Source organism: Durio zibethinus, chromosome 6 (genome assembly GCF_047325235.1).
Source record: "Durio zibethinus cultivar Kanyao isolate XHJ-2024 chromosome 6, ASM4732523v1, whole genome shotgun sequence".
Classification (NCBI taxonomy): domain Eukaryota; kingdom Viridiplantae; phylum Streptophyta; class Magnoliopsida; order Malvales; family Malvaceae; genus Durio; species Durio zibethinus.
The window spans coordinates 27388652-27401635 of NC_143167.1; the positions used below are offsets into that span (position 1 = coordinate 27388652).

At 30.8% G+C, this 12984-nt stretch overlaps 2 protein-coding genes across 2 annotated transcripts; both read left to right on the forward strand.

Moving 5' to 3' along the window:
• Positions 1-150: 150 nt before the first annotated feature.
• LOC111284398 (putative flavin-containing monooxygenase 1) lies at positions 151-2432 on the forward strand. Its single transcript, XM_022873069.2, has 5 exons — positions 151-836; positions 943-1180; positions 1273-1448; positions 1534-1892; positions 1975-2432. The coding sequence occupies exons 1-5, from the start codon at positions 399-401 to the stop codon at positions 2321-2323; spliced, it is 1560 nt and encodes a 519-aa protein (XP_022728804.2). The 5' UTR covers positions 151-398; the 3' UTR covers positions 2324-2432.
• Positions 2433-3987: 1555 nt separating this feature from the next.
• LOC111285139 (putative methyltransferase At2g41040, chloroplastic) lies at positions 3988-8208 on the forward strand. Its single transcript, XM_022874406.2, has 8 exons — positions 3988-4241; positions 4470-4570; positions 4660-4800; positions 5975-6056; positions 6369-6562; positions 6686-6797; positions 7243-7347; positions 7816-8208. The coding sequence occupies exons 1-8, from the start codon at positions 4083-4085 to the stop codon at positions 7942-7944; spliced, it is 1023 nt and encodes a 340-aa protein (XP_022730141.2). The 5' UTR covers positions 3988-4082; the 3' UTR covers positions 7945-8208.
• Positions 8209-12984: the final 4776 nt, after the last annotated feature.

Genomic DNA, 12984 nt, shown 5'->3' on the forward strand with positions numbered 1-12984 from the left:
ATTCATATGCAACCAGAGCAAGAGAGTGAAAATAAATAATTAACATATATAAAGGACAGTTTTCGAGCACATGGATTGGTTGGCGAGATTTAACTATAAGATTGCCAACTAAAACGACCTTCAGTATAACAATAAGAAATTTGAGACACCCGTCTGACCAGAACATCAGGATTGTGTAGTATTGGTACAATAACATAAAATCTTTGATTATAATGTAAGAACGAAAATAATAAAATAAAAGGAAATTATAAATTTACCCCGCTCGACAACCACCGCAATTGACCAGCTGATATTAACAATATTAAAGGTCGGTATCTGCCCCGTATTAAATGAGAGAGGCGTGCAAGAATGTTCAGCTGCCTCTTTGCCCTCCCCGGTCCTTGCAGAATTAGTTTATCATGGAGAAACGAGTGGCGATTGTTGGAGCTGGAGTGAGCGGCCTGCTTGCCTGTAAGTATGCTCTGCAGAAAGGTTTCGAACCAATCGTGTTCGAAGCTGATGACAGAGTTGGAGGTGTTTGGGCTCATACCCTGGACTCCACAAGACTCCAGAATACCAGACAAGGTTACCATTTTTCTGATTTCCCATGGCCTTCTTCGATAAAAGAATTGTATCCTAAAGACACTGAGGTGCTGGAGTATTTTGAATCTTATGCTCAACATTTTGGTATCTATAGTTGCATAAAGTTCAATTCCAAGGTCATTAGTATAGATTATGTTGGAGAGTCTTATGAAGAGATTGAATCATGGCATCTGTGGGGTGGAACAGGGAAGCCATTTGGCTCCAAAGGGAAATGGCACATCTATGTGCAAGATATCAAAAGCTGCAGCATTGAGGTATGTTAAGTCTCTTAGCCTTTAAATATGCTATATGTATTAAAAAGTAATAATAATGGGCTCACAGTCATAAGACATTTTAATCTAGTGGTTTCATATTGGACAGGTTTACCAAGCTGAGTTCCTTATTCTCTGCATAGGACAATTCAGTGGTCATCCAAATATCCCAGAGTTGCCCCCGGAAAAAGGACCTCAAGTGTTCAATGGCAGGGTGATGCATTGCATGAACTATGGGGCAATGGATAGGTCGAGTGCTGAAGAATTGGTGAGAAATAAGGGAGTTACAATTATTGGTTCGCGCAAATCTGCGGTGGACTTAGCAGCACACTGTGCAAACATAAATGGTGAGTGAATTATATTGAACTTTCACAGCATTCCATCTAAATAACTTGAAAATACGTAAGTTATGTTTGCTCCTTTTGCCTTTTTCAACTAGGTCCAAAGTACCCTTGCAGAATTATCCAAAGGACAGCTCATTGGTTTCTCCCCAGTGATTCTGTCTGTGGATTTGGTCTTGGTCTTTTATACTTCAATCGATTCTCGGAGTATTTAGTTCATAAGCCTGGTGAAACATTTCTGCTCAGAGTTTTGGCAACCTTGCTTTCACCATTGGTAAAACTTTTATCTAGGCATTTAAATTTCAATAATAAATATTTATTGGACAATTAATGATCTATGCCAGTATGTATATATGCAGAGGTGGGGCATCTCAAAACTTGTTGAATGCTATCTTAAGTGTAAACTCCCACTGGAGAAGTACGGAATGATCCCAAACTACAGCTTTCTTCAGGACATGTCTTCATGTCAAATAGTAAAGCTGCCTGAAAATTTCTTTACCAAAGTGGAAGAAGGAAGCATAATACTAAAGAATTCACCAAGCTTTAGCTTTTGCAAAGAAGGTTTAATGATCCAAGGAGAAACTAAGCCTCTGAAAACAGATATAGTCATTTATGCTACTGGATTCAAGGGTGACCAAAAACTGAAAAACATTTTCTCATCTCCAATTTTCCAGAAGCACATAATGGGGTCCGCAGCTTCCATTCTTACTCTCTATAGGTAGCCAATTTTTACATAATTTTTACCTTTAACATCTTTTGTTGTATGGTTAACTTTTTTTTCTTCTTTTGTGTTGATACAGACAAGTTATACATCCAAGAATTCCTCGATTGGCTATAATAGGATATGCAGAGAGTCTATCGAATTTGTATACCTCAGAAATCAGATGTCAATGGGTATCACATTTCCTTGATGGAAAAATAGAATTGCCGAGCATAAGAGAGATGGAGAAGGATGTGAAAATATGGGAAAATTACATCAAACAAAATTCAGGAAAGTATTTCAGAAGATCTTGTGTTAGTACGGTCCACATTTGGTACAATGACCAATTATGCAAAGACATGGGACGTAAGCCTAGAAGAAAGAAGGGAATTTTAGCTGAGCTGTTTGAACCATATGGAGCACCAGATTATAAAGATCTCGATGATTAATTAGTGACGAATTTATATATAGATTTGATAATCAATTTCTTCTTTTCCTTTGTTTTCAATGCTATCTTGACAAAATAAAACATATATTTGTATTTCTTGGAAAATACTTGAGTTTAATATATCTCTTGCAAAAAACACTGAAATTAATTCTAACAATTATTAATTTCAATTGAAGTTAGTTTTTTTTTTTTAATTATCAAGATAATTTATCACTTTCTTAGGATTGCTTTTATTTAACAAGATAAGGACTCTATTAACTAATAAAACTATTTTAAATATTAATAAAATGATATAGTTTGAAATTCAATAAAAAAATAATCAATACAAAAATATTTAAAAATACTATTCCACCTATCACTTTTGTCTCAAGTTTTTTTATAAATCTTTTGTTTCAAAATTTTGTAATCCTTAACATAAAATATAATTATTGGTTTGATTGAATATTTTATTTATGAATTAGTTGACTTATTCATGAATTTATAGATTTATGTTTAAATTTATTTAAATTACATGCTATGACATCTCAATCCTACATTGAAATGTTATAAGGATATGTTATAATATATAACTTAAGAGTTAAGACATAAATATATACTTATGAGGTACTTTTTATAAAATAAAACTGTAAAACTTTCATATCAAAACAAACAATATCTCATAGATTGAGTATAAATCTTCACAAATGATATCAAAATAATCACTAATCGAAAAAAATTAAGTGTTATAATGTAAGAATTACCTATAAAATCCTATCTTATATGAGCTAAGTATTATACTATAGAAGTTCTCTCTAAAATTTCAATGCATGATCCTGCTTTTGTATGTTCCAATGCTTTGTTTAATCTTGGTTTTATATATTTTGTTGGAATCCCATATAAGCTAAGTGTCACACAATAAAATCTACTTTAAAATTTTAACGTTTGGTGTAATTTTAGGTTTATATATTTTAATTTTTGGTGTGATTTTAGTTTTGTATGTTTTGTGTTGGACTTAACGTCTTCAATTTGATATAAGAATATTTTAATGAGTGTTATGATATAAAAATTAAAATTAAAATCCAAACTTTTTAAATGTCATTTATGATATAAAACGGTAATATATTCGAATTAAAATAAATAATACCTTATAAGTTAAATATAAATCTCCACATGTGATGTCAAAGAATAAAAAAATATGATTTAAAATTTAACTTAGTTAATATATTTAGAATTTAAATATCAACACTTACAATCATTTTTTTTATTTTTTAACTTCATAAATATATATAATACAAAAATTTTGAATAAAATTAGTTATGCAAATTTAAGGCAAAACCTATCCTTTATATATTACTTCCTTATTAATAAAATCAGTCGGATCAAACTTAAGCTAGAAAATCTATACCCATACCCGATTTGATTTTAATTAAGTCCGTGAGTTTGGGTGGTTAACTAATCTTTGGACAATTTTAACTAAAAAAGTACATTTTTTAAAGAAAAAAATTGGGTTGAATTTAAATAACCTGGTGCTAAGTTGGTGTGATAAAATCTATACAAAAAATAATATTAGAAAATTTTATTTTATTTTTTTTTTTTTTTGCCGGAAAAAATATGCGGCTTTGTTGGCGTTATAGTTTTTGTGCTGACGTTTCCGCTGCTAATTCACAGAAAAGTCAAACGGAAACCAACGAACGTAACTGCATACTACAACACCCAAACGTGCGTAAACCACAATTTCAGAGACTCAGTGAGCCAGCCTTTCCATTTCCATTCTCTCTTTAATGGCGATTGCTTCACCTTCTCTTCGCCCTCTTAGCAAATCTTTACTCCCGAATTACCCTTGCTTTTCTCATAATGTACGGTTTCCTCCCTCCCTCCATTTTCCTTCTCAACCCTTCCGCTTCACTGTTCGGGCCACCTCCGCCGTTGCTTTGGAGCAGGTATACTCTGTCCTTTCCTTCTTTTGATTATTTTAAATAATTTTTCTTATTTGTTTTTGGCTGAAATTTCTACTGTTTTTGAACAACTTGAATTATTGCCACAAAAAAGAAGATGCTTTAAAATTGAAAATTCAGATTAATTATCTAACTGAAAATTTAAAATTTTCATTATTTTTTGATGAAAATTCAGTCGTGCATTAGGGTTAATAAAAGCAATAATTTTTTCAGGATTTAAGGACTCAGCAGAATCAAAAAGTGGAAACTGACTCGTTTTCTTGCCCTGTGTGCTATGAACCACTGATAAGAAAAGGTCCTTCAGGTTTTAACTTGTAAGTTATAATATAAAGCAATATATAAAGGTGTTAATCTTTTTATCAGGTTAGTGTATGACTATCAAATTAACTCGCATAACTTGCAGGGAAGCTATCTACAGGTCTGGATTTAAGTGTAAAAGATGCAACAAATCCTACTCAAGTAAAGATGCATATCTGGATCTGACTGTTACTGCTGGATTGAGAGACTACACTGAAGTCAAACCAGCTGGGACCGAACTATTCCGGTATGGTTACTTGCTGCTATATGCACTTGGATTTATTCTTGATACCTGAACACAGAGCAGGTTGAGTGTTCAACCTTTTCACCAAAATTTAGGGACAATTTTATTAGGATTTTTGTTAACAAGTAATCACATTCCCACAGATACTATCTCTTTTGGAATCTGATTCAGCTAAAAAGATGATCAGCATTTTGCGACTGAAACCATGAATCAGTGTTCAAATTCCAAATATATCTGATAAATCTGATAAGGTTGCTACAAAAAATAAACTCTGTAGTAGTTTCCAGAACCTGTATAGAATTTGGGAGTCCTGTGCAGAGCAGGATTACAGTAAACAATGAAACTATAAAACAATTTATTTGTGATCCAATGATTCTCTGAATTGCTAAAGCATGACTGCAACAAATTAAAAGGATGAGAATGCAGGGGTAAAGATAGAATCATAGAAACATAAAGGTATGGTTGAAGTTATGTTTAAAAGGGTTTGATACTTCAATCTGGAATCTGAAATTTAATTACTCTACTCTAAAACAAAAATTAACTTATTCCTTCAGTTTCCATCTGAATGTTACTTGAGCTATTTGCTTTTCACTTCCTATAAAATTGTTATAGAAAAAGAAAAAGAAACTTTGTACGTGATTAAAACAAATAAACGTTACTTCAAGCATGGTTGTTCCATATAAAAGTAAACTATATATTTTTTATCCTCAAAAAGTTAAAAATTTTTAACTTTCTATTCTTTAAAAATACTGTTTGTTCTTGTATCTAAAGCATTTTTCCTTTTTTTACTTTCTGCTTCTAAAGGTAAAAAGCAAGTTATATAAGCAACAATAAATCAAACATAAATCTATTAAGTAATCACAGCTTTTTACCAGTTACAATTATTCAGATTGAACTGAGTTCCAATTAAATTAGAAGTATCTTAATTCTATATCATCTAAATAAACATACGACCATTCCACATATTTGGTTCTTTCAGACGTGCCAGGGAAAAATACAAGATATTTACTGTCTTAAATGAGATAACAGGATAATAACAAGTCCTGAACAATTCTCATGCTGCTACTAGAAGGATGACTGCCTCTAAGTAAACTCCCAATATGACATTTTGGGTTTTAGCTAAACTTTTTCAGTGTAAAGGTATTGTTTCATTATATCATGCTTCCATCTTTTCTAGGAGTCCTTTTGTATCATTTGTCTACGAAAGAGGCTGGCGACAAAATTTTAACCGAAGTGGCTTTCCTGGGCCTGATGAAGAGGTAAATCTTGATTGGCTTTATATCATATTCAAATGCGCTGATCCACCGACAAGGATGAATAACTCTTTGGAGGTCATTCTAAAGAAAAGAGCCCTTTTTTTTTTTGTAGAATATTAATTTATACATATGCATATATTGTTTTGTGGAAATTCTCCATGAAAGTGGATGACATAGAAGGGTAATCAGTCTTCCAAGTGTTTCGTTTTCCTGAACAAGCTGAATTAATACCTGCTGCATATTCTTATGTTGTATGACCTACTGAATTTATACCTTGCTATTTTTGTCTAACTTGATGTTTTGCAAATACTGCAGTTCAGAATGGCTCAGGAATACTTCAAACCTGCAGAAGGTGGCATTTTAGTGGATGTTAGCTGTGGAAGTGGTTTGTTTTCCCGAAAATTTGCCAAATCTGGGACATATTCAGGTGTTATTGCACTTGATTTTTCTGAAAACATGCTCCGGCAATGTAATGATTTCATTAAGCAAGATGCATCTGTTTTGGCTAGGTAAGCATCTCTACCTCTTTAATTTTAAAAGTTGAAGCAGTTGTGTAAATATCAGTACTTTAATTTTGACCTTTATATTTCTTAAGCCAAGAACTGATTCACACTTCATTGGAGAATGTGCAGCAATATTGCTCTTGTCAGGGCTGATGTTTCCAGGCTTCCTTTCTCATCCGGTTCTATTGATGCTGTACATGCTGGTGCTGCATTGCATTGCTGGCCATCTCCTTCAAATGCTGTAAGCATTGTTTTCTCCGTTTTTCTCCTACAACGTTGCTGACACATAGGCTTACAGATCTCCCAAAATGTTCTTGGTTTGACAATAGTAACCTAATCCTTCAGATATACAAATTGAATTTGTCATTTTCTTCCTTCTGTCCTTGTTTGTCTGTCCTTATGACTGGTTTGATTGGGGAAACCTTTTCTAGATTTCATTTGTAGGTCTAATAGAGATAAAAGAATAAGCATCTTGTTTTTCATTTGTCTCATCAGCTGACCTACGGTAAATCCTCTCAGCTAAGAGCTGAAGATGATAAAATATCTCAATATTGTGGTTTGTTTTACATAGCATGCTACCACATTGCAATTATTTTACTACTTTAAGTCAATTGCACAAAGCTTTCCTGACTTTTCTCTGAGCTAGAAAAAGTTGTTAAGTAGTCACTTACTTTTATTGTTTTCAGATTGCTGAAATTAGTCGTATATTGAGAAGTGGTGGAGTCTTTGTTGGAAGCACTTTTCTTCGTTATAGTTCTTCTACTTCCCGGATAATACGACCTTTCAGAGAGGTAAAGAGCAACATTTTTTGATGTGTTTTAAACTTTTACAATGCATTAGGAGTTATCTTTTTGTTCAGCAAACATGCCCATTTTTACCACACTTTAACTTTGGCTAAACTGAATTGTTTACCGTGCTGAATTTTACAACTCCATCTCATTTTATTTCTTTCATTCACTTTTGCTAATTTTTATTTTAATGTCATACTATGAATAATATCCCCAACTCATGCAAAACTCCAACTGGTATTTTGATGACTACCCTGTGTATCCAAAACCCAACTGTTGTAACTCGTATGATGATGTTACATACTTATAGTACCTGAAGTTATATTAGACCTGGTTCTTGCCTCTCCGTCATTTTGCAATTTTATCCTCAGAATGTTTTTTTCTTTTTCTATTTAATAATTTCTATTTCTTGAGAAATGAAAATCTAATTCAATAATTATAGCGTGTGAAAGACATTCATTTTTGTTGCAGAGGATTCTGCAGAATTATAACTACCTCACAGAGGAGGAGATAGAGGACTTATGCACATCTTGTGGTCTTACCAACTATACAAAAAAGGTTCAACAATCTTTTATCATGTTTTCTGCTCAGAAGCCTTGAAGCTGGATTTGGATCATTTGAAGTATGATTCTTCTTTTGATGCATCACCTGTCATGATCCTTAAAGATTTGTTGTATAATATTATCGATTATACAGAAATCATTAATTATAAAAACAAAACCTGAAAAAGATGATAAACTGTGACAGATGCAATTTATAGTGTATACTTAATAATGCAAGATAGTATTTCCTGTTGAATTGATGATTGTGTAAACACTATGAAAGATTTTATTAGTGCTCAATAATATTGAGAATATGATGACATTCTGATGGTCTAAGTTAGCTTTCTGACTTTGGTTTCCCTTTTCTCTGTTACATATGATGCGCGTAATGCCAATATGGTAAAACTTGGTAACTCTTTGTTTTGCTGTTATGTGTGATGGAAACTATAAAAGATCAGTAGCAGGTAGATAATTAGGTAAATGTTTTTTGATTATGTGGTCACTTATAAATACTAAACAAGTTAGAATTGTGGAATTTGGTAACTGTTCAGAGAACAAAAAGAAAGTTGTGGAAATGTGTTGGAGTCGTCAAGAGAGGAGGATAGAGGTAGTCCTAAAAGTATTCCATATCTACAAACTATGAACGATTCATATGTTAATCTCAATTAGTTAAGGGATTTATTCAAGGCCGCTACTTGTGACCTTGAGTTCGAAATCATCGATGCCATTAAGGCATCAACAACTCCTATAATACAGTCACAATTATGAAGTATCTAGCTAATTATGTGAAAGAATCAAACAATAGCACGTCACTTTCATCTGTTCATTCTATCTTCACATTTATAATAATGAGAAAAATGTGCGTGATAAGATATGAAGCTGGCAATATGTTTATCTTTGTGTGCAAGAAATATGAAACTCAATATTTAAGTTTTCGCCAAAAATTTTACCAACTAATTTTATACATAATTGTTTCACATTGGGTACATATTACATCCACTCGTTAAGACACATCAAAACAAAAAAAACATAATTATATATCATCAATTAAATAGAAATGATATATATTGATATAAAAAATTGTTTCAAAGAATTCTTCTTTGAAAAAAAAATTAAAGAGTTGAAGACAAAAGAAAAAGTGGTTTCAACTAGTTAATGCCCACAGATGAAGTTAATTCATGAAAGTAATAACAAATGATTATGGTGATGATGGCATTGCCCATACTTTAGACCAAAGCCTTAGCTACCGTCCTTAGTCATTCATTAGTCACGACCTTTTGAAGGCTTTTAAAAGACTTGATTCCACAATTCTTGATCTCATGTGAGACTAACCTCGAAAAATTACCATTCCAAGTACCTGGAAAAAGGCGGTGCACGTGATCAATGCCTTGGTAACAAGGCAAGGTGTGTGCAGTGACTGTTCACGAAATATAAAACAAATAACAGATGGTGCTATAAAACTGGGCTCAGCCGCTCTCTGCTAATAAATAAAACCCATTTTTCTGACACAGAACAAAGTGGTTGTGGAGTCACTCACACATGCTAGGAAAAAAAGGACAGTCGGTTCAGGGATAGATCCCCTCGTGCGGCTCACACGCTGACCCACTCTCCTTTCCCAATGGGTTTGCCCATTATATTTTCTCAGCGGGTCCTTTGACCTTTGACCGCCCAATTTTATTCAGGAAAGGAAGGAAAAAAAAAAGGAATATTTTGTCAGTTGAAGACACCCTTCAGCTTTCAAAGTCAGTCAGGCAGTGTCCATTGGATCCCTTGCACGTGAGATTCTGCCTTTTCATGGCACGTGGGAGATGCCCATTTGGGGGCCTTTCCTTTCCCTTTGCTTCTTTGATAATTTTATTCTTCAATAACTTTCTTTGGTATATACACTGCTACAAACGGTGCACGTGAATTCTTCCAAACTTTCAATTGGTCGGTTCTGATAAGTGATCCACTGTTACCAGCCGAAAGTTTACTGATTTCGTTTCGTACTATATTTTCTTCGCTACCATAGTTAGCGATGACATACAAAATATTTACTAGTATCTTCTGTTTTTTCTTTTATTTTATCAAAGAGGTTTTTATATTTTTAAAAAATTTAAAATTTAATCTTTATATTATAATTTATATAAATTTAATCTTCACATTATTTTAATTTGATAATTTTAATTCAATCATTAATTTTTCTAATTTTTTACTATTCAAGATATTAATGTGGCTGTTAATTTTATTAATATGATATTAACTTACTAACATAATAATTGAAATTGATAAAATCAATTATTAAATTATACAAATGATTCTTGTACTCATACGAAATTTAAAATTTAACCTTTATATTCGTATAAAATTTGAAATTTAATTCTTCTAATAAAAAAAATTGAATTTTTAAAACTTTTTTAGTTTTTTAAAATATTAAATTTTAGCATTTTGTACAATATTCTCACATAATATTCCATCATAGTATTCTATCAAAATTTTCATATATTATCATTAAATTTGTCATAATTTTTTATCACACATGTGAAATACTTTTACTAGTTTTATTACTATTTCTTGTTATATTCCATTATAAAATATAAATATATTATTAATTTTATCACATTTTTTGTCATAATTGTAGTATATTGTAGCTATATGAAAACAATTTTACACCAATCTATTAAAAATCTATTGTAACTTTGTTAACTATGATACAAATCTATCATTGTCTATTTTTAATAAACCTATTTTTTTAGTTTATTAAATAAATTATAATTATAATTATATCGGTGAAAGTAATCTATCAATATTTCTATTCCTTTAAATTAAACTTTATTTAAATATTTTTTATAATGAGATCTAAGTTCAAAATTCTAAATACATTAAAGTAATTTACTAAATGTGTATTTGTTTTACAATTAATCTTATTATTTAATTTAACATAATGATTTAGATAAATTTTTTTGTGAAGACCTAAAAAATTAAAAATTCTCATTATGATAAACAATATTGATTTTTCTGTTTATTAAATAAACTATTTCCTCTTTTTATTTTATTGAAATTCAAAATTCGTCCTTCAAATGAATAAGAGTATGTCTCTTGTAAGAATTTAGGTTTGAATTGTTTATTTTGTTTGGTTGGATGAATTGGTTATTTCATTCATAGTTTATTTCAGATTCATTACAAATTCAACTTTATTTAATAGTTTGGTTCATTATAAATTTTGTTATATGATATATTTAAATTAATTAAAATAATTTTAACTTTGACATATTAATTTAAATTACTAATATTATAATTTATTAATATAAATAACAATAATATTATTATAAATGTGATATTATTAATAATTAATTATATATATAATAAAATTAATATAATTCAAAAAATATTTTTATATTAAAGGAATTAAAATATTTTTAAAATTTAATATTTTTAAAAAAATTAAAAGAATTAAAAAAAATTTAAAATATTTTTATGTAAGAGAAATTAAATTTCAAATTTTGTGCAAGTTGTGATGCCCCAATCCCACATAGGGATAATTTGAAGTGCTGTTATGATATATTTATTAAAATCTAAACCTAAATTTATGACATTTTTTGTGGAATAAAACCATTAGACCTTCAAGTCAAAGAGAACAATCTCTTGTAGGTTGGGAATGAGTATTCACAAATGGTATCAAAGCTGTCACCAGTCAGATTGGAGCTAAGTGCTATACTATGAGATCTATCTCTAGAATCTTGCGAAAGTTAAGTGCTATACGGTGAGAGCTACCTCTAGAATCCTAATGTCTGATATGATCATGTGATCTATGTATACTTTATATTAGGCTTGACCAACGTTTGGTGTGATTCAGTGAATTTGTATATTTGTATTGGGTTTGATAGAGACGTCAAGTTTTAATGGAGGAGTTTGTGACCCCTTAATCCTACATTGAGATAATTTAAGATTCAGTTATGATATATATATAAAAATCTAAACCAAAATCAGTGAAGTATCTTTTATAGGATAAAATTATGAGACTTTTGGGTCAAAGCAGATAATACCTCATAGATTAGGTACAGGTCTCTACAAATAGTATCAAAACAGTCACCAGTAGGACTCGAAATAGAGCTAAGTGCTACATTATGAGAGCCACCTCTAAAATTTTATACAAGCTAAATGCTACAAAGTAAGAGCCACCTCTGAATCCCAACGTCAAGTGTGATTATGTGATCTGTGTGTATTTTATGTTGGACTTACCCAATATTTGGTGTGATTTGGTGAATCTATGTACTTTATGTTGAGCTTGACGGAGACGTCAAATTTTAATAATAAGAGTTTGTGATGCCCCAATCTTCAATTGGGATAATCTAAAGTTCTATTATGATATATATATATATATATATATGTTGATATCTAAATCTAAATCTATGAGACATCTTTTGTTAAATAAAATCGTGAAATCTTCAGGTTAAAACAAACAATATTTAGCAGGTTGGTTGTGAGTCTCTACAAATAGTATCAAAGCAGTTACCAATCGAATGGAAGCTAAGTGCTACACCGTATTAGCCACCTATAAAATCTTATGGGAGCTAAGTACTATACGGTAGAAACTATCTCTAAAATCTCAACGTCTGGTATAATTATATGATCTCTATGTGTTTTGTGTTGAGCTTGCCCAACATTTAGTGTGATTAGATGGATCTGTGTGCTTTATGTTAGGCTTGAAGAGGATGTCAAGCTTTAATAAGGAGTTTGTGATACCCCAATTTTATATCGAAATAATTTGAGGTTCTATTATGATATATATATATATATCTAAATTAAAATCTATTAGGCATCTTTTGTCGAATAAAACAATGAAATTTTCAAATCAAAATGAATAATATCTAGTATATCAAATGCGAATTTTCACAATTAGAACATAAAAATCAAATAGTTGTGGTAAATAGCTTAACCTACTCCACTTTCGTATATGACATCAATGAATATTACATGAGCTTTTATTACTTTTTTTATGTAAGTTTTACTTTGCATATGAGTAGGTAATTAACATCAATGTCTACTGATTATTTGATTAATTGTGAAAATTTTTTACCAACAATTAGAATAGTCTTATAACTTGTATTTGATTAAA